This window comes from Chiloscyllium plagiosum, unplaced genomic scaffold (assembly GCF_037043375.1).
Source record: "Chiloscyllium plagiosum isolate Xiang-an unplaced genomic scaffold, Cpla_swu_hap1 HiC_scaffold_26, whole genome shotgun sequence".
NCBI classification, from domain to species: Eukaryota; Metazoa; Chordata; class Chondrichthyes; order Orectolobiformes; family Hemiscylliidae; genus Chiloscyllium; species Chiloscyllium plagiosum.
The window spans coordinates 26,076,357-26,097,121 of NW_028270164.1; the positions used below are offsets into that span (position 1 = coordinate 26,076,357).

The 20,765-nt window shown below is 37.8% G+C and overlaps 1 protein-coding gene across 3 annotated transcripts in view; it reads right to left on the reverse strand.

Annotated features, from left to right (window-relative positions):
- Positions 1–20,765, reverse strand: part of LOC122563195 (copine-8-like) — a 664,955-nt gene that overhangs the window by 247,983 nt on the left and 396,207 nt on the right. For all 3 annotated transcript variants that reach the window (XM_043716737.2, XM_087973593.1, XM_087973594.1), the window contains exons 9-10: positions 17,053–17,156; positions 11,315–11,419 (exon numbers count right to left, since the gene is read on the reverse strand). In XM_043716737.2, the coding sequence (XP_043572672.1) occupies positions 11,315–11,419; positions 17,053–17,156 (209 nt within the window). The remainder of the gene's footprint in view (positions 1–11,314; positions 11,420–17,052; positions 17,157–20,765) is intronic.

Sequence of the window (20,765 nt, forward strand, 5' to 3'; positions counted from 1 at the left end):
AACAAACTACATGGGTAAAGTATAAAGACCTAAAAAAGTTAATTTCGCTGGCTTTGACCTGACACATCACATTGGTAAATGTCAGTCCATGTCATTGTACTGTTGTCAAGCTACAGCTCTCCCATCATCTTATTCATGACTACGATGTCATCAGCTGTGTAAACATGACAAGGCATATTCTTAATTAGATTAGATTAGATTCCCTACAGTGTGGAGACAGGCCCTTCAGCCCAACAAGTCCACACCGACCCTCCGAACAGTAACCCACCCAGACCTATTTCCCTCTGACTAATGCACCTAACACTATGGGCAATTCAGCATAGCCAATTCACCAGACCTGCACATCATTGGATTGTGGGAGGAAACCTGAGCACCTGGAGGAAACCCACGCAGACATGGGGAGAACATGCAAACTCCACACAGACAGTCGTCAGAGGCTAGAATCAAACCTGGAACCCTGGTGCTGTGAGGCAACAGTGCTAACCACTGAGCCACTGTGTAAGGGTCATATTCATATACTGCTGAAGTATTTACTGGTTAACTGATAACTCAAATGGTAACCATCAGAAACAGTACCACCCAAATGGAATCTCAAATATCACGAACTGTTGGGACTCTTCTTCTATATGGATAGACCAATATCCATGCTTCACATCTTGCTTGGAAAAGAATTTGGCGCTGTAAAATTTAGGATCAAATTCTCCCAGCACTAATATTTTTTGTGGACACATTTTAAGTGAGAGGTTAAGGTACCTTGGATCTAGTCATACATCTTTTTTTCTTTCAGATGCATGTGTTGGAGCTATACTGATCTGTGACTGACCTTCTGAATGATAGCATTTCTCTCCAAGTCATTCAGTTCCACTCAAAGCTTTTCCTGATTGCACACACTTCACTTCTTTAAAGAAACAATCCTTGAGATGACATTCTGCATCACCTTTGAAATTGCCAACTGCATCAAAATGCTCTGGGGACAGCTGTTTGATACCACTGGTGGATTTGATTGTGTCATGTGCAGTCTGTCCGCCTCAGTGGGTGATGTTTGAATCTCATGAACTGTGACTACGCAACAATACTGCTGTTCCAACCATGGATGAACCATTTTTTGTATCATTCATATATTTCCAGAACTCAAGATGAGCCTGTATATTGTCACTGAAGTGTGATTTTGCCAATGTAAGGCATTGATGATGCATTCTATGCTGTGAGAAGACTGCTCATAGGCTGTGCCATAGAGTGCTCCTTGCTCAATGTGCACAGTGGTAATATGTTGGCATTAGCTCCCATCTTGATTTTCTTCTGATCTTCTGATCACTTGATACTGTGAACCAGTTGTGTGAGGCTAACATTACAGGAAATCCACTGATTGTCACAAAAATCTACCCTCATTCAGTAGTTTATCAATGATTAATAATTTATAAATATTTTAATATTAATCAGACATACTTCTTCTTTTGTGCATACAATTTCTCAATCCTTTCCTCTGCATTGTGTACATAACGTTTTAATTTAATTCATTATAATTCCATGTGCAGTGTTATGACATGGATTCAGATAGCTAAACCAAATCAGCCTCTTTACTTATGTATTCACAACATAGGTGACATTAAACTGTCAAAGACCCTCAAACAGTACACAATAACTTGAATAGAGGAACAGTAAAACAACACGGTAAGCCGAGGTATATACTTTAAATCCAAACCATTTGCTTTTAGTCCCCCATACTCAAAAAGATCCAGCCAATGGATCTTATCTATTTAGATTTCCAGAAGGCTTTTGACAATATGCTGCACAAGAGACTCCTAAATAAGATAACAGTCCGTGGGGCAAGTTACTGGCATAGATACAGGATTAGCTGATTGGCAAGGCAGAAAGTGGGGAAAACTGAGTCTTCTTTCAGGATGGCAGCTAGTGACTATGGAGTTCCACAGGAATCAGTGTTCGGACCAGAACTATTCATATTATACGGTGACTATCTTAACAAAGGAACTGAGGGCAGGTTTGCTAAGTTTGCAGATGACACAAGTTGGAGGGAAAGGTAGCGTTAAGGAAGCAGGAAGCTGCTGAAGGACTTGAACAGTCCAGGAGAGTGGACAAAGAAGTGGCGGATGGAATAAATGTGGGAAAGAGTGAGGTTATGTATTTTAGTGGGAGAATAGAGACGCACATTATTTCCAAAATGGGAAAAGGTTTCAGAAAATCTGAAGCACAAAGGGACTTAGGAGCACTAACTCAGGATTCTATTCATGTTATCATGTAGGTTCAGTTGGCTGTTGGGAAGGCAAATGCAATATCCGTCTTCATTTTAAAAGGTCTAAAATACAACAGCAGATATGTACTACTGAGGCTGTATAAGACTCTGGTCAGATTGCAATTGAAATATTGTCAGCAGGTTTGGACTCCGCATACAAGGAGGATGTAACAGGGAGAAGGCAGGAGAATGGTGCTGAGAAACACATCAGCTCTGATCGAATGGTAGAGCAGATTTGATGAGCCAAGTGAACTAAGTCTGTTCCTTTATCTTTTGGTCTTATGGACTTTGTAGCCTGTTAAGCCTGCTTCAAATATTCAGTATGATCATGACTGATCTTGAGCTTCAACTGCACTTTCCTACCTGATCTCTATCTTCTTGATAACCTTAAACTGATTAACAATGTAACAACCACAATACTCTGGAGTACAGAATGCCAAAGATTCATAACCATTTGAGTGAAACAATTCCTATTCATTTCTGTTCTAAATGATCAACCCCTAACTTTAAGACACTGCCTGTGGGTTATTGTTTCCACCAGTTGGGAAAATCTCTTAAAATTTATCCAATCAAGCCTCCAAAATCACCCGTTTCAATGCGATCACCTCTCTTTCTTCGCAACTCCAAAGAACACTTGCTCAATTTACTCAGCCTCTCATCATGTGATGACTGTCTCATTCCACAGAGCAATCCAGAGAATCTTTGTTAAATTGTCTCGGAAGGAAATAAATTCCTCTTTAAATATGGAGAGCAAAACTATACATAGTATTCCAGATGTGGTCTCAGCAAAGACCTGTACAATTATATTGGTACCACTCCATTCCTGTAATCCAATCCCCTGGGACAAAATGCCAACATATCTTTCTTCCTAATAGCTTGTTGTATCTGTATGCTACTTCTCTGTGTTTCTTGTATGAATATACCTAAGTGTTTCTGAACATCAACAAGTTTCACACCTTCCGAAACTTATTCTATTTCTCTATTCTTATAACTGAAATGCGCAAATTCACACTTGCCCACTTTATACTCCATCTGTCATCTTGTTGTCCATCTGTGGTCATTCCCAAAGCTCATCTTTCTGTCAAGCTTTGTACCATCAGCAAGTTTATGTCCTGCTTATGTACTGAGATTGATAAAAGCTGCAAATTTAGGAACTCCAGCATCAACGATAAAGTTCGCTCAATGCAACTATTGTTACAGCATTTAAATTCTAAACAGATCGTTTCTGATAGCTTATCTTTCAAGAATCTGGAAATTCCAGTTTTCAATATAATCTGATAAAATAATGTCAAATGTCATTCTAATCTTGATGCTTTTAGCTACTATACTTGCAAACCCCACTGGTATATCGATACTCTGCTGAAAACACTTCTGTCTCATTAGGAGCAATGTCATTTTTATTCCACATAATGTATTCAGAGACATTTAATAGACATTTCAAACAAAAATGTTCCCTGCAGTTCAACTTTCCAAAAACTCCCTTCACTCTTGTGTATACGATTTATTCTGAATTTAGCAATTGTGAACAGCATCAGCAAAAATCATGTAATATTAATTCCAGTCTCTCACATGTTGTTTAGAAATAATTTGACCTTTCACATTTCATTGGCATTGCCAATTACCTCAGCTGTATGTGAAGCATTACATCCCACAGGATTTGATCAAATCAATGTATATATGCTTTCATCATCTCTAATCCCATTCCCAACTGGTGACTTATTCAACTTTGTTTTGAAGAAAGTCAATCAACATGTTGATAATAGTTTTGCTGAAAGTCCTCTACATATGTTTTTGACTCTCTGCAGGTGAAAAATATGTCTTCTTACTGCAAGCTTGTTTATTTTTTAAGTCATGTATTCTCTCCTTTTCCATTCACAATCCACAGCTATACTTTTTGTGCCTGACAGCGCTTTTAATCACTCAGATCGTTCCATCTTGCTGTACTTGACAGAGCTTCATTGCAAGTGCATCATTAGAGGGCTCATAAGGATGGACTGTGTGAGAAATTTAAATATCCCACTGACAAAATAGGGTAATCCCTTCTGTGTGATTAAGGAATACTTGATGGAGTTACACTTGAATGTAAAACATCCTCAGTTCCAACAATGCCTGAGATTATTTAAGAATTTGTTACGTTTATAAATGATAAATTTATTTTTTTTTTAATGGAGAGACACCTGTGGAATACTAGCTTTAGCCTCAATAGTTCCAATATTGTCCACACTGGTATCTCACTTGACATCCTCAATAACCTTGAGCTCACACAAAACTTTACTGTCCATATCCTAACTCATACCAAGTCTCAGTGTAGACCAGCATTTCTGTGCCTGCTGGTCTACACTGTATCTCAGTCAAGCACACCTCATTCTTACAACTTCTATTCATATTGTTAAATTTCTCCATCGCTCCATCTCTATAACGCTCTACTGTCTTACTAGTATCTGATATTTCTGCATCCTTCTAATCCTGGTCTCTTGCATATCCCTCAATTTCACTACCTCATTGTTGGTTATGACATTTTCAACTGCCTAGACCACAATCTCAAAGTTGCTCTCTAATCCTCTCCACCCTCTTTAATGATATTCCTTAAGGCATAATTGATCGAGCTTTTGATATTTCTCCTGTACAACTCCGTACGTGGATCAGTATCACATTTGATAGCTAACATTCTAGTGAAGCATTTTGTCAAGATAATGGCATTTTATGAATGCAATTTAATGTTGTAGCAGTGTCCTTGATGACTGAGTCATAGGTAGGAGCTCCAGTCTAAGTCTTGACTTCTCCTATCCCTTTATGGAACGGGATGCCATCTTCAATAGCTGGTAGCCAGTTGGAGGCTGTAAGGTCTTCAGTGCCATGGACCAATGACCATTGATGAATAAACAACCAATTTGGAGCAGCAAAAACAGAGAAGGCCCAAAGGAAAGGTGGGTGGAATCAGGATGGTTATTGCAATTTGGACAGACTCTATAGTATGACTGAGAAACTATGTCATTGCTGAAGATGACAGGGGTGTTGTCATGAGGGATGCCCTTGTGGACCTTAGGGTGTCTGAGTGATTTCTCCATGTGGTGGAGGATTCTCCCCCCTGTGGTAGGATGAGATACTTAAGTGCCACTTAGTTGACTACTAAAAGGCTCCATTTAGTCTTAGAGCAGGGAGACCAGCCTCCATCTTTTGTAATGCTAAATGGGTCAAGTGGAACTGGAAGGCAACGGACATTCTAGGCCAATGGCCTTCCTGGTTTTACATCGCCCAGCATTGCCCCAGCCCACTCTTGTGGGCCAGGTTAAATTCAGCCCTATGTGTACATGTTCTTAAGTGGAAGATTTCTACTGATGCTGGTTTTGTATGAACCAGCACCTAATCCGAACTTAAATTTGGAGGGGGATTGCAGGCGCATTCCATTATATTAAATTGTGGATTGGAGATGTGCAATCCTACCTGCTAGTTCTCCCATTTCAGTTTTGGTTTCTTCAGAATCCTTCAGGATCATTGGTAAAGGTGAAGATCTAGTTATTTTCATTCAGTGCTACTGCTTCTCATTTTGATGTACATTCAGAAATAAGGGAAACCAAATGGCATTATAAATTAGGTTATATTCTTCTCATTTCCACTTGTACCTATCTCACACAAATTTTATTCACAGTGCATCTCATATTATCTTACATTAGTTTTACAATTGAAATGCTTTAAGCCTCCTGCAACATTAAAATATCCAGCCTTTTATTTTCAGATTGTCAAATGCTGACTGATAATTTATTGCAACTTTCTGCAATGTGTTGTAATAAAAATGCCAACCTAAATTATTTGTTAAATGTTTTACAAGCTTGCTCTCTTGTTCTACTCTCTTTATCCAATACGAGTAAGTTAAGAATAACCAAATTTGGCCAATCCACTTACGGATTAAATGACATTGAGCCGTGAATCACACCAATTCTTTGCTAGAAAGTTCCAGACAGTTGAAATGCTTATAGACAAAGAGGAGAGTATTGGCTTCTGAGAAAATAATACAAAACATCAATAACATTGATGATATTTGACACTATATTGAAATTAATTTCTGAAACTGAGCATGCAAAGATTCTTCAACAATATGTGATTTCTTTTCTACTAAAATTTGGGCTTAAATCTGCACTTTTTTGTAAAGTATCAGTTTCACCATGGTTCGTTGAGGGCTTCTCTCCATATCTCTCACCACATCTTACCAAACTGGCATCATTAACAACAACCTCACCCTTACCATGCTACTTTCACTCGATTCTAACCCAACCCCAGAAGAACTTGCCACTCACTGGCTATCCCCTGAAAGACCAGCATCACTGACACCCATACCATCTTTCAAAGGCCACTGTACAGTCGCACAAACCCATTACACTGTACACATCACAATCACAATGTAATGGTACTACAGTCACAATTAGATTCTGCTCATTGTACATAGCCAGCATGGTTAACACTCCTTCACAAATACAACCCTATTCTTTAACCATATTCACTGGTTAACAACCAGGCCGCAGTATTTACCTGTTGTTAACTACTTCCTGTCTATTCACCATCTATAAGTCATGACCATTCTGTTCTCAATGCCCACTCTAGGTTTGCATCTTGCTATTGCCCAGTAGAGAAAATTCACATGCAGGCAAACAATCAGATAATTCCAAAGGTTTAGATTTTTGTTTGTTTTCACAGTCAGCAAAAACAGACAGAAACAAACTGAAGAGAAGCTGCAGTATGCCACAACAATGTAAATGAAATGCTGGCACAACAACCAACAACTATTTTACTGTCCATAATAGTTTGCTGTACCCAGCTCTCATTAACTGGAACCAGGTATCAATTAGGTCCTGTTTGCCTTGTAGTACCTGAGGCAGCTGAGTTCTGTCATTCATGAGGAGAACTTCCTCTTCCCTAAAAACTGCAAAATACCATGGATGCAGAGAATCCAAAATAAAACTAGAAAATACTGCAGAAACTCAACTGGCCTGGCAGCATCTGTAGAGACAGAAGCACAGTTAATAATTCAATTCTCATATGGATCTTTTTTGAAAATAAGGTCAGATTCAACTTGAAACATTAACTCTGTTCCCCTCTCCACAAATATTGCCAAATTTGTTGAGATTTTCCAGCATTTTCTGCTTTTATTCCTGCTCCCTACTGACCCGATCCTCTTATTCAGAAGATTGCTCCCATTCCCCAGTTCCTTCGCATCCAGCACATCACCTCATTGTCTGCACCAGGATGATGTGGCATACTCTATCAGGAATATACTGGCTGGTCCATCTTCAGGAGCCGTGTTGTCTACTCGACCACAGCCCTGAATGAAGGGTGATATTGTATCTGCATTGGTCTTCCTAAGTACCTGAGGAACTCTCTGGCTGTCACCTTGCTCTGAACTGAGTGCTTCTTCACCAAGTATGCCTTCTGATGCTGTTCTGCTTGCTCTCATCCTAACTTCAGTATCTCCACATCACTGTCTTTGAACCCCCTCAATAGCTGCCTCTCTTTCCCTTCCCCTAGCCTTGCTGCCCTTTGGCAATGAGCTCCCTTTGCCCCTACAGCCAGCCCTTGTATCTTCCTTACCAATTAACACCCTAACCTAAGACTACTTGTCCCAGAGCTCTGGCCATGCCCCAAACAAGATGTGACTGACCAAACCACTGACTGTTATATTTTCAGCTCCCCAACTGATGCTGTGCTATTCCCTGATTGCTGGTGACACCCTACAGGACTGACTGTGGCCCACTCTCCAGATTAAAGTCAGACATATTCCCTGATTATGATCAGCCCAACAGCTGCTGCAGAGTCAATGAGGACCTGGATTGTATGAAGATTGTGCCCATGAATGACAGTAGCGGGACTCCCTGACTAACAGCTCCACCCCCTAGAGTGGGCTAAGGACAACTCCTCACCTACCTTCCTACCTGGCCCTTTAGTATGTGCAGTATTTGTTATGCCGTCTGCTGACATATGTTGTGAGCGTTAGCTTGATGTCTTGGTGTGCTGTATAACAAGATTTCCCCCTCGCACTCCCCAACCAACAGACAGATCCCAAATGACAAGCAGCCTACTTGAATATCTACCCAAAACTTCATGTCAATACGGTAGATGTAGTGAGTTGCTCCCAATGTCAAGATAGGCTCCGTTGGGTTTCTCATGTGATTCTGCCATATTTCCCACTGTAGTCCACGTTATTAAGATTCTATCATTAGTGTCTATTACTGACCTTGTTAATTTAAAAAACTGAATGTTTTATGAAGTGTGCATAATTGTGTAAAATATTAATACAGTTGTGTTTAATAGGACACTTCATGTTTTAAGAATGATCTAATATAATCATGTAATGCTTATTTTTTTCTATGTTACTTGTATATATGTTCACGTGTTGGCAGTTTAGAAGAAAATTTGTCTAGCATACAACATTCTTAATGGAGTAGTGAAAATGAATTCACTTCTAAATTCTGTTAGAAATGAACTCACTTCTTCTGTAAAAATAGTGACTCTGTAGCAGCAGAATGCAGGTTCACAATGAGTATTCTTACCCTAAAGACAATGCAGAGTGATGCACAGTGAAATACCAAAAATGGAAAAAACACTGAAAAGTGAAAGCAGTTTGATGTTGCTGCCGGAATTTTAGTCTGCTGCTGTAGATAGATGAGTAAAAGTTCCAAAATCAAATTTAGTTTATTGTTTAGCAAAAAAACACTAAAATATAAAACACATTATTTCATTTAACTGGAATTTGCATCGGCAATAATTCCATGTAGCTTTTCCCCATATGACTTGCAAAATCACCAACTTTAATTTCCTCAGGCTGGGGTTTCTCATGGTCAGAACGGTACTGGTACAGAAAGCCATTCTGCAAGGGTATCTCAAATAGTTCCACATTTTCCATTAATTTCCAAACGCCTCTTTCAACAGAAGTTGAGAACATAGCCTGCCTTAACAATTAAGAAGAAATTCCTAATTTACTATCTGGGCCATGTTCTTTGACTCCATGTGTAAATCTCCTTTTTGATCACACTCCTCTTACTCACCTTTTATTAACATGCTTACGGAAGACAATATTCCTGTTATGTTAGCTGCCTGTCACTTCTCTCTTTATATCTCTCATTTCTTTTATTACTTCCCTTCTGAACTTTCTTATTCAGCTCTAACTTATGACATTTGTCATGTGAGCTTTTCTTTCCTGCTTCATCTTTCTGTATCTTTTATCTTCCAAGGCTCCAGCTTTCGGTGCTCTTCTGCTCCCCCTCAAGGGAACCATCTCCTCATTAAAAGAAATCCATTGTTCAACTGCAGTTTTGCCTGTCAATCTTTGACTATAATTTAACTTGAACAGATCAGTTCTGACCCCACTGAAACTGTCCTTGTCCTCGTTAAGTATTTTTAATTCAGTTTGCTCCTAATCCTTTTCCATGACTAATTTAAACCTTATGGCATTACGATTCATGCACTTCTGGTCTCCCTCCTATCGGAAGGATGTTGTGAAACTTGAAAGGGTTCAGAAAAGATTTACAAGGATGTTGCCAAGGTTGGAGGATTTGAGCTAGAGGGTGAGGCTGAATAGGCTGGGGCTGTTTTCCCTGGAGGCTGAGGGGCGAGCCTATAGAGGTTTATAAAATCATGAGGGGTATGGATAGGGTAGACAGACAAGTATTTTTCTTCCAGGATGGGTGAGTCCAGAACTAGAGGGAACAGATTTAAGGTGAGAGGGGAAAGATTTAAAAGTGATCCAAGGGGGAATTTTTTCACGCAAAGGGTCGAGCATGTATGGAATGAGTTGCCAGTGGAAGTGGTAGAGGCTGGAACAACTACAACATTTAAAAGGCATCTGGATAGATATATGAACGGGTAGCGTTTACAGGGATATGAGCCAAGCACAGGCAAATGGGACTAGATTAATTTATGATATCTGGTCAGCATGCACATGTTGGACTGAAGGGTCTGGCACCGTGTTGTACATCTCTATGACTCTCTATGACTCTATGATTACTGTTAACTAAATGCCAACTTCATTCCTTAGAAACAAGTCCAGCAATGCCTGCCTCTTCATTGGGCTGAAAACATACTGATCAAGAACTGCTGAAACTCTTTGGCCTTTATATTGTTACTATCTCATTCTAAAATACCCATTAACAATACAATGTTGTCTTAACACAGCTTTAATCTCCCTGAAAATTTGCCCCTCTGTATCTTTTCAACTTGCTGGTGGCAACAGAATGCACCCAGAAGTATAACTCTATGTCAATTAATTCTGAACTCTGACCAAACGTAGTCAGTCCTTGATCCCTCTAGAATATCTTTCTCTCTATAGCTCTGCAATATTATCCTTAATCTATAGTCACTTTTCCTTACTTCCTCTTCTTTCCTGAATACACTGTAACCAACAACCATTCCAATCCCTTTTTTTGGGCCACATCCCAGTTGTCACCACAACATCATATTCCTATCCTGTTATTTGCACTTTCAGGTCACCAAACTTTGTTTGCTCAAGTCTTCTTATGTCCCAAAAGAAAAGCAAAGAAATTGAAAAGCAAAAGAAAACATGGTAGATTGTTACGGCATTTTCATAATGATACCAAATAACAATGAAGTGGAGGAGCTGGTGTTGGACAGGGGTGGACAAAGTTAAAAATCACACAACACCAAGTAAAAGTCCAACAGGTTTATTTGGAAGCAGTAGCTTTCAGAGCGCTGATCCTTCATCAGTACCTGCTTCCAAATAAAGCTGTTGGACTATAGCCAGGTGTTGTGTGATTTTTAACTTTGACTAAATAACAAGATCTTTCAAAGTAGTTGTACTCAGTGTTGGTGTAATTAATAAACTTAGCGGAGGATGGCAATTTTATATATGTTTGACTATGATACGCAGGCTCACAAATGATTTAAACTATTATTAAATCAAAAGTAGCATCATCTTAATTAATTTCTTTCACTTTCGATTCTGACCATTTGCACTATGAAGATGCCTTTCACTAAACTGAACATGCCCAGTCAATTATTTTCTTGAAAACATATTCTGTGCATCTCCATTCAAAAGCTACAATGCCCTGAACTTACCTATCATAATCACCATTGCAGAGGGCTCTCACTGGAATACAGAACTGTAGCCACACAGGATTCAGGGTATTTTTCACCACTTCTGTTTTATGGCAAATTGTGAAGCTAAAAAATAGAAATAAATACATTGTGAAAACAAATACATTATTAAGGATATTAAAGCATAGTAGCAGTAATTATGAAAATTTCCTCCAGATTGTTTTGCAAGTTGACAAAATTGTAATAATCATTTTCTTGTTTGTGTTCAAGAAGCAAAAAAAAGCATTGTGATATATTTTAGAAAGAACAAAATATTTTCCTCTGACATCCAGTTCAAAATCATCTATTTTTATTCTGATGAAAGATTAGATCTCAACTTGCGTTAAAATTGTGACAGAGCTACATACAGTTAGTTTGGTTACCAGTGTATCAATAATGTAGATCAATAATGTAGCTCATCCCAAAAGACCAAGCTTTGAAATGCTCAAGCTTCTGATTTAGCAATGGCTGAGGTCAAAAGCATTTGTCTCTGGACATTATTATGCATTTGACAGATATCAACTTTTCTTAACCTTGGGCAGCTTGGAGGGAGTGTGGTGGTGGAAACCAATGATGAATAATTAGTTTCTCTAAATTGAACAGATTAAAGAAGTACTTTTGACATAATAAGCTTAAACTTTGGAAAAAAAGTTAATGTTCAAAATAAATTTTTATATCAAGAATTGGAGTCAACAGCTTAATGAATAATATCCGTATATTTCTTTTTTTTTATTAATTGAATCTCTGACTTTTAAGCCAGTATTCAGTTATTCTAAAAATCTGCAGCCTCAGACTTCAGAGGCATTGTAAAGTTTTTTCAGTGCAGTACTGAGGGGAACTGCATTTATCGTTGCGTCATCGATTAAAAAAGATTCTATTTGCTAGTTTGTATGGTTCAAGTGGGCATTTAAAAATTATTCTTCCTGGGTTATGTTTAATAGTCCAAGACAACATCAGTTTTTGAGCTGAGAGAAAGATAACCAATGGTGCATGCATGATATTGCTGTACATTTCAAAATAGACAGGTTTCATATTTCCATACTGCAACTTCAAGAAGTCAATATTTTCTGAACCTAATCTGGTAGGTTTCCAAAGATGGTCAATTTTAATACTAATGTACCAATTAAACAGTATCTAATAGATTATTTATCTCACATTAACAGTCATGAAAGAATGGAAGCAGATTCCATGGTAAAGCTGGGAAGGGAATTGGATATATACTCGAAAAAGAAATGTTTTCATAGCTACAAGGAAAGTGCAGATGAATGGAACAAATAGCTCTTTTATTGGCAGACTGATTCTAGCAAAATGTCTTCCAGACCATAAACTTTTGAGAGAATTGACTTATAAAAATATAATGGTGTCAAAATAGACACATTAATGCTACAGTCTTGCATGTGAACTACAAATGGCTCCAAAGAACTACAAGGATTTTAATGGGAAATATCGGTGTTGTATGGTCCCGGTTGAAGTTTTCCTATTTTGGTCTACAGACGGTGATGATAATGTGACTTTAAGAAATAATTTTATCCTATTTTGTTTTTGACAGGTTGTAAGGCAGAGGTGCTGAGCTGGCTTGAGTAAAACCACTTGAGTAAATTGCGTGGTCGGCCTTGGGTTTTTTTTTAAAACAGCCTGAATGGGTATGACTAGCTCTCACAGATCAGGATTTCTGGGTTTTTGGTTTAGCTTTAAGTGGAAGCTATTGGGATCTCAACAGAGTTAGAAATTTCAGTGAATGTCTCCTGGGTGCTACTCTCTCTGAATTTTCTCGATGTCTTTTTCCTCCTGGATGTGAGAATCTGCGTCTGAATTTTCCTTTTTGCCAAGGGGGATGTTTTAGGATGTTATTATATTGGAGCGTCTATTATTCTGTTAAGGTTTCCAATAGAGTTGTCATTCTAAATTTTTCTTTCTTTGATTGTATTTTAATGATAGTGTTTAAGTAAATTATGTTTTCCTTAATTTGACCAGTCGCTTTGCTTCTAGGCTACCTTTTTAAAGTATTTTGAGTGAGTCTGGTCTGGTCTGGTCCGGTCCATATCAAGACTAAATGTCATTTCCAACCTCTTGGATCAAACATCAATGGTTATTTTGGTGGATATTGTCTTATTTTGTAGATTTATGCAGAGCAAATTTTTTATATTTGTAGATTTACTGCCAAATCATCGTTTCAAATATCACAGAGAAACTAGTCAGAAGAAAGTGTTCAGGAGAACAGGGAACGGTGCTGCATCATCAGAAGTCACGTCAGCTGAGGTGGTCTACCTGCCATTCCAGTTTGGAGAAAAGGTCCCATGGCATAATTTGAAGTGGAGCAAGTGAGTTAGTCCACTAACCTGGGCTGTCATTGACCTTCAACTAACTTTGTAAAGCTGACTTTCTGTTTATATATCTCATGGAGTTTGTGTAACCTTATTGGGCATAAATTGTTTGTGGAGCTTCATTGGATACACTTTTCTCTACATTATCACAACGGTTATAATCATTCACAGAGATAAGACATCTGAAAAAAAAACCTTGTTATGGAAGGTGCAAACACAATTTATTTCTTTATATAGTGGCACCTAAGGCATTGAATTCATCTCATCTACAGTTAGACAAAATAGAACTGTAAGTTAAAGAATTCAATACCATTTTCCAAGTTATTGCTGTCTTAATATAATGCAGCTCATTTTCAAAAGCCCAAGCCTGTATTCAAGATGGATGAGGACAGTTGATCGAGTACGATTTAAATCAGCAAAAAGAACTGAGCTAAGAAATTAAACTCTTTTCCTGCTGTTCTCAATAAAGTGAGCTTTCTAGTTCCCCTTGGGTCTTTTCATGTTCTATTTCTAGATTCTTACCTGGTGGCTGGAATAAGTGAAATTACTGGTTGTTAATTCAAGCCTCTTTTTAAAGTTTTATTCTTGGCATGTGGGTATAGCTGCTGGACCAGTATTTTTTGTCCATCCCTAAGTGCCCCTTGAATTGAGTGGCAGACAGGCAGTTAAGAGTCACCTAAATAGCTATGGATCTAGAGTCACTCTTTGGTCAAACCAGGTAATGATGACAGGTTTCTATTTCTAAAGAACATTGGTGAACTAGATGGTTTCTTACAACAATTGACAATATTAATTGATATTAGGTTAGCTTTTAATTCCAGCTTTTATTTAAAAGAAAAAGATTGGACTTCAAATTTCACCATCTAACCTGGCAGGCTTCAAACCTATTCCACTCCTGGTCTTATTAAGTTCTTGATCTCACAAGCAAGTAAGGGCTACGGGGAGAGTGAGGTTAAGTGGAGTTGAAATGCCCATTAGCCATGATTCAATGGCAGAGTGGACTTGATGGGCCGAATGGCCTTACTTCCACTCCTATGTCTTATGGCCTATATCCACAGTGTGCTAACCTGAGTCTGTAGATTACCAGTCCAGCAGCATTACTGCTCCACCACAATCTCCCTTATGGAGATGGTCTTCTGTCTGCTTGCGCTTATCCAATTGTGTTACAATTGAATTAATTGTATTCACTGCTCTGGTGCATGCATGGTCTTGCTTGTTTTCTGCCCATCTGCTACTTAATCTAGTGGAGTGCTGGAGGGCCCACATGTGGAATCACTGTGAGAGGCAGCAATCCTCATCTGTATCTACTCCAGATATGCCAATGACGCTTGTACTCATTTTGCATGTTACAATTGTAAGTGGGAACATATTGTTGACAAAAATTAAACCAGAAAGGTCACATTTAATGATTCTAAGCAATCACACAGCATGTTGTAACTGTAAAAGAGAGACTGCTAAAGATTGCAACATGAAACCTCTGGAGCAACACACTGATCTTTCAAAAAGATATTCCAACTGATTCTGTTATTAACTCTACTGTAAAATGGCATGTTGTCATCATTCATTTTTCAAACAATAACAGAAACATTGTGTACAAATTCACACGTATAGTAACGGACACTTCAATTTTTGTCATAAATCCTTTGTATAGTCCCAATAATTGCATAAAACACTTACATTACATCCTTTTTTTGAAACATAGACCATCCAGATAAGAGTACAAGGGTCCTGGAGCTGGGAAATACTGAAATCTCCTCTCAAGTATTTGCTGCTCATCTGTCAATGTTGCCTGCGTCTGCTCACTGTGACCTACATCACATCATATACCAACTGGAACATAACCATGTACGCTCCACATTGATCCACACTTGAGATGTTAAGAGTGAATGACATTAGGAGAAAAAAAATGTTTTATAGAGGAAAGAGTTGTAACTGCATTTCAGGGAATAAAGATATAGAAAAAATAATGAAACAAGCTGGCCCATCAAATCTACTCTCATTTATCAAAGCAGAAAGCAGCAACGGCTAGAATTATATTCTGAATGATATTTTTGTAGTATTAGTTACTTAAGAACTTGAGTGTATTCCTGAACTAGGTGTGTACATAGGAAGGAGATGGACATTTAGGCAGGGCAGAATTAACACTTCGCTTGGGGAAGATTCAATCTCAATTTTCTCTATGTATGGCAACTTAATGAGTTATAGTTTGGTCTCTTAAAAACAATGTACATTACAAAACCTTACACTCAAGCATCTCTGCTCCATTCTGTTCTGTGTGCACTTGTCTTGTAAATGGAGGAGCAGAGTTGAGAGTGACGGCCAAGTGGTCATGTTGCAACCATTAAGGCTCTAAGTACATGCATGCATCATGCAGTTACATTTTGTTTGATTTGTTTTCTTTCTCAAAGAGTAAACATGTAAGGATAACACTGCTACAAAAAAAGCATTACAAACTAGGTCTGCTACCTCTTTCCGTAGGTTTTGTGACAAAACTGAGAAGGTGCCAAAAAAGGCAAACATCATTTATCAACAGCTCCACCTTTACATTTGAAAACCTTGCACTTAATCCACATCACCACTCCATTTTCCATATAATTTTTCTTACTTTACCAACCAAACTCACACATCTTCTAAACTGTTGCTGCAGACAATGACCTCCATGAAGCAGCATTGGATAGTATCCCTTAAACAGGAAACTCTCAACAGCTCATATGTAACACAATAGGTACTTATAGTACAAGGAAAATCACACTTGACACCAAATGACTTAGCAAGTCACATGCCATGTGTAAATCTAATGACATAAAGCTCATTATGCAAGATTGCTAATATCTCCAAACAGTCACCAGAAGATCTTTCCTCTATCCTCAAGTCTTGTGGACCTCATCACAGAAGTGGTATCAGTAGGTCATAGAGTCATAGAGATGTACAGAGTGGAAACAGATCCTTCGATCCAATTCGTCCACGCTGACCAGGTATCCGAACCTAATCTAGTCCTATTTGCCAGCACTTGGCCCATATCCCTCTAAACTCTTCCAGATGCCTTTTAAATGTTGCAATTGTACCAGCCTCTAGCACTTCCTCTGGCAGCTCATTCCATACATGCACTACCCTCTGCATGAAAAAGTTGCCTGTTAGGTCTCTTTTATATCTTCCCCCGCTCCCCCCCTCACCCTAAACCTCTATCCTCTAGTTCTGGACTCCCCCATCCCAGGGAAAAGACTTGGTCTATTTATCCAAAATCCTTTAATATCAGAATTGTTTAAAATGCTGAAATCAATTGAAAGAATCACAGAGAGCAACATAAGTTTGATATTTAACTTCAACACTCTAGTTTCTAAAAATAATATTTATTTGAGAAGTTGTTCATCTCTTCCACAAACCTAAAATACTTACGTTCCATCTTCATTACTTCTATAGAAAACCATGAAAGGATCAGACTTTCCAAAGAAATCTTTCTTGTCAAGTTTATTGGCACAGAATTGCATTGTTGCAACATCCTGCAGGAGAAATAAATGATATTGAGCTTTAAAATGCTATCATCATTTATTTAAAATTCTCTAGTATACCGACAAAGCTATAAATAAAATGCCTCCTGGATAACATTAGCCTACATTTCAGTTTGCATGTCCATTAACTCATCCTTGAGTAATCATGAACCATACATACCAAAATGCCATTCTGAGAGTAAAGCTTAGAATATAACTTGTAAAAGGTATGAACCAATTCTTGAGAAATGATGACAGACTCACAATCTAACGTTAGCCTGACCTCCATTTGAATGTCAGTTCAATTGAGATCATGTTTAGAAATCTGAGAACTATTTGACGAAGGTTTGCCTCTGGCAGATGTGACAATGTTTATGGTAACTCCAGAAACATAGGAAACTGGGCATGGATCTTGCAGTACTAAAGAATCCGACACAAATTTATTAGAGTTAACTATTATGTCAAAAATTACATTCCTAGGCACATAATGTCTGAACTAGCATTAAGACCCGAGTTTACATAGCAAATGAGCAGGCTTGCATTAGAGTATCTGAAGTAAGATGACGTATGAGGCCTTTATATTCTTAGGTACCATGCTTTGATACAGTGCAGTAATGATATCATGAGTATGTCCCGAGAAGGTATACTGACATATTGACCACAGCCCTCAATTGATACACCTTGGCCAGTGCAGCTTGCATTTGCGTAATCCAGATTCAATTCATGATTTCCTTGAAATTACACATCAATTTATTCCAAAGTAACAAAGTTCTATTTTTTCCCAAGTGAACCAAATAATCATTTATTAACTGAAAACCCAGTTTAAGGTCAGTGTTGACATTAGTATTGACAGTAGTAAAACAAAGTTACAGTTAACATTTCCACGGCATAGCCACGCAAAATCCACCCTGCTGCAGAAGATCAAAAAGGATCAGGATTCAGACGAAAATCCTTTCTGCATACACCTACTGAAACTATTCGTGCAGGTACTCCATTTAAGAGGTACTCCATTTAAGAGGCACTGCCTGTGTAAATATGCATCATTAAGGATCCACACACATGTGAAACGAGATATATCTTTGGTTCAGGATTACTGAGATTACTTAGATTACTTACAGTGTGGAAACAGGCCCTTCAGACCAACAAGTCCACACCGACCCTCCGAAGAACAACCCACCCAGACCCCGATACTTTGTAAACAATTCAGAAGAGAACAAATAATTACCTCGGAAGAAACAAGTCATTGCATAAGGTTACAGAAAGATCTCATTGCCACAATCAATAGGCCAGTATGAATTAAATGGCATCAATAATCTTTATAGTAGTTCTACAGAGCTTTCGTTTCCTATCCTCACTGGTTTTCTACATTATTTTTCTCCAAGACAGTATCTTTCCCAATTACAATAACCAAAGGTTTCATGGGTATTGATCATTCTCTAAAAACTGACTCAAGTATCCATTTAGGAATCTCAATATTATCAGCAGATTGCTGAAAAAAAGAGTATCACATGAAACTAATCTTGTCCTCAGCTGAACTTTACTGATGTATTCTTCAAGCAATGATTTCTAGAGACCAATTATGGATACAATCCCGACCCAATATTCCTCATCCAAACTTACAGAATGTGAGTGAGTTACAGAAAATTGTGGGACCCTAATGCAATCTCAGTGAACCCTCTAAATGGCAGAAACTAGGAAGAAACCACAGATTTGTCTTATTGTCATGGATCAACTAAACACTGGGATAATTCAGTCAGCCTTCAGGACAGGCATTATTCATTTTTTAAATAAAATAGAATTGAGTAAGCCCAGTGCTTTTTGCAGCAATTTGTTTCTACAATTATATGCAAATGCTAGCAATATTTTCCTTTGGCAGTAAGGTGAAAACATTTATCTTTGACCAGCTTGACAAGAAAATTATGACAAAGTATGGGTACATGCAGTAAAGTTTTATGCAAAAATCATTCTGTACAGAATTGGTAACAAGAAAAAAGAGAAATAAAATCAAATAAAGTAATGAATGGAGTCTCTATTAGAAGGAATTTTGAAGCTGGAATATTTATGTTCATTATGAGAGGTTAGCCTACTGTTAATGTCAAATATATATGCAGAAATAACATTTGGGAAATATTAGAAATTCATACATAACTATGCACTGAAAATCTTTCATTCAGAAGGCTGAATAAAGGTATCAGAATTCCTTCAATTCAAAGTTAATTGTAAGACTATGAGAAAAAAACTAATTGACTCCAAAGTGCCATGTACTAAGTGCAGCATAATTGAACTGGTAATGTTCATCTTTCCATATACTTGTGTTTTTACTGTACTATATTCCTCCATGAGGTCTTAGGTAGGCAGGAACATGTTTATTGTAAATTTTTTATTTTGTAATAATATCTACATAAATATGCCACCACGCTATAAGAGCAAAGAACTCAAACCTACAATCCAGGGTTCACATCTGTTTAAAGATCAGCACAAATGGAAGAAATGCAAACATGCTAGATATTGACAACTAAGCCTTTGCATATCAGAAAATGCATGTCTTAATATAAACAATCTCTCCAGCATTTCTTTATTTCAAAGCTGAAATATTTGGCAAACCATTTTGTAACATCCTTCTATTCTTGTACTGTTTCTGTTATTTTTAAATTTTTTTTTGGATTAATAACAACAGCTAACATCACCAAGTCATCTTGAAGTTCATAGCACATTAATTCAGCTTCACACAGTAGATGTGCACAGCTGAAGTGACACACCAGCTGAAGCATGCTGAGCTAATGGTTGTACCTACTGGTGCTAATTTTATAACTCATCTTAGCCAATTCCACTTATGATGCCATCATTCACTGTTAAAAATACAAGTGAACAGCCTACCCAGTACGCCTACCCAACAACTCACTCTTTTGATTTCCTTTCACACAATAACACCCAAGAACACATAAACTTGGGTCCCAAATGTAAGATATTTGTACTTGAAGCATTCAGTGAACATAATGGAACCAGGAGGCAAATATGATACTTAAGTGTGCATTAGAACTTAAAAGTACAACCTTAAACTTGTATAATTAGCTCTTGTTATGTCTAGTTTTAAAAGAATATGATTTATTGGTCTGCATATAAATGCACATCCTTGTGGTCCTACTTCAAATAATAAGGTTCTGAAGAACATTCCAAGTTTTAAATGTATTGCCGTTGTTGAAAATTGGCCACACACAACAGCACTGAAGATATAAAAATTCTTTTACATTTCATCTTAGTTGGTTTCAAGTTAATACTCTGAATATAAGCTGCAATACCCATTAGCCCAGCCTTAAATACTGCTCATTTAAAAACTGCAACAAAGATGGCATTTGACAAGGTCCTGATTAGGAGTCACCAGACTCGCAACATTAACTCTACTTTCTTCTCACAGGTGTTGCCAGCAATTTCTGTTTTTGTTTCAGATCTCAAACATCTGCAGTTCTTTCTTTAACTTTACTGTGTTGGATGATCCACCATGGCAATATTGAATGGTAGGACAGGTTCCAAGGGTCAAATAGCCTAATCTTGCTTGTATTTTTAATGTTTCTTTCATAATCTTCCTGATCTCTCAACTGTTTGAATTATCTTCTACAGAGT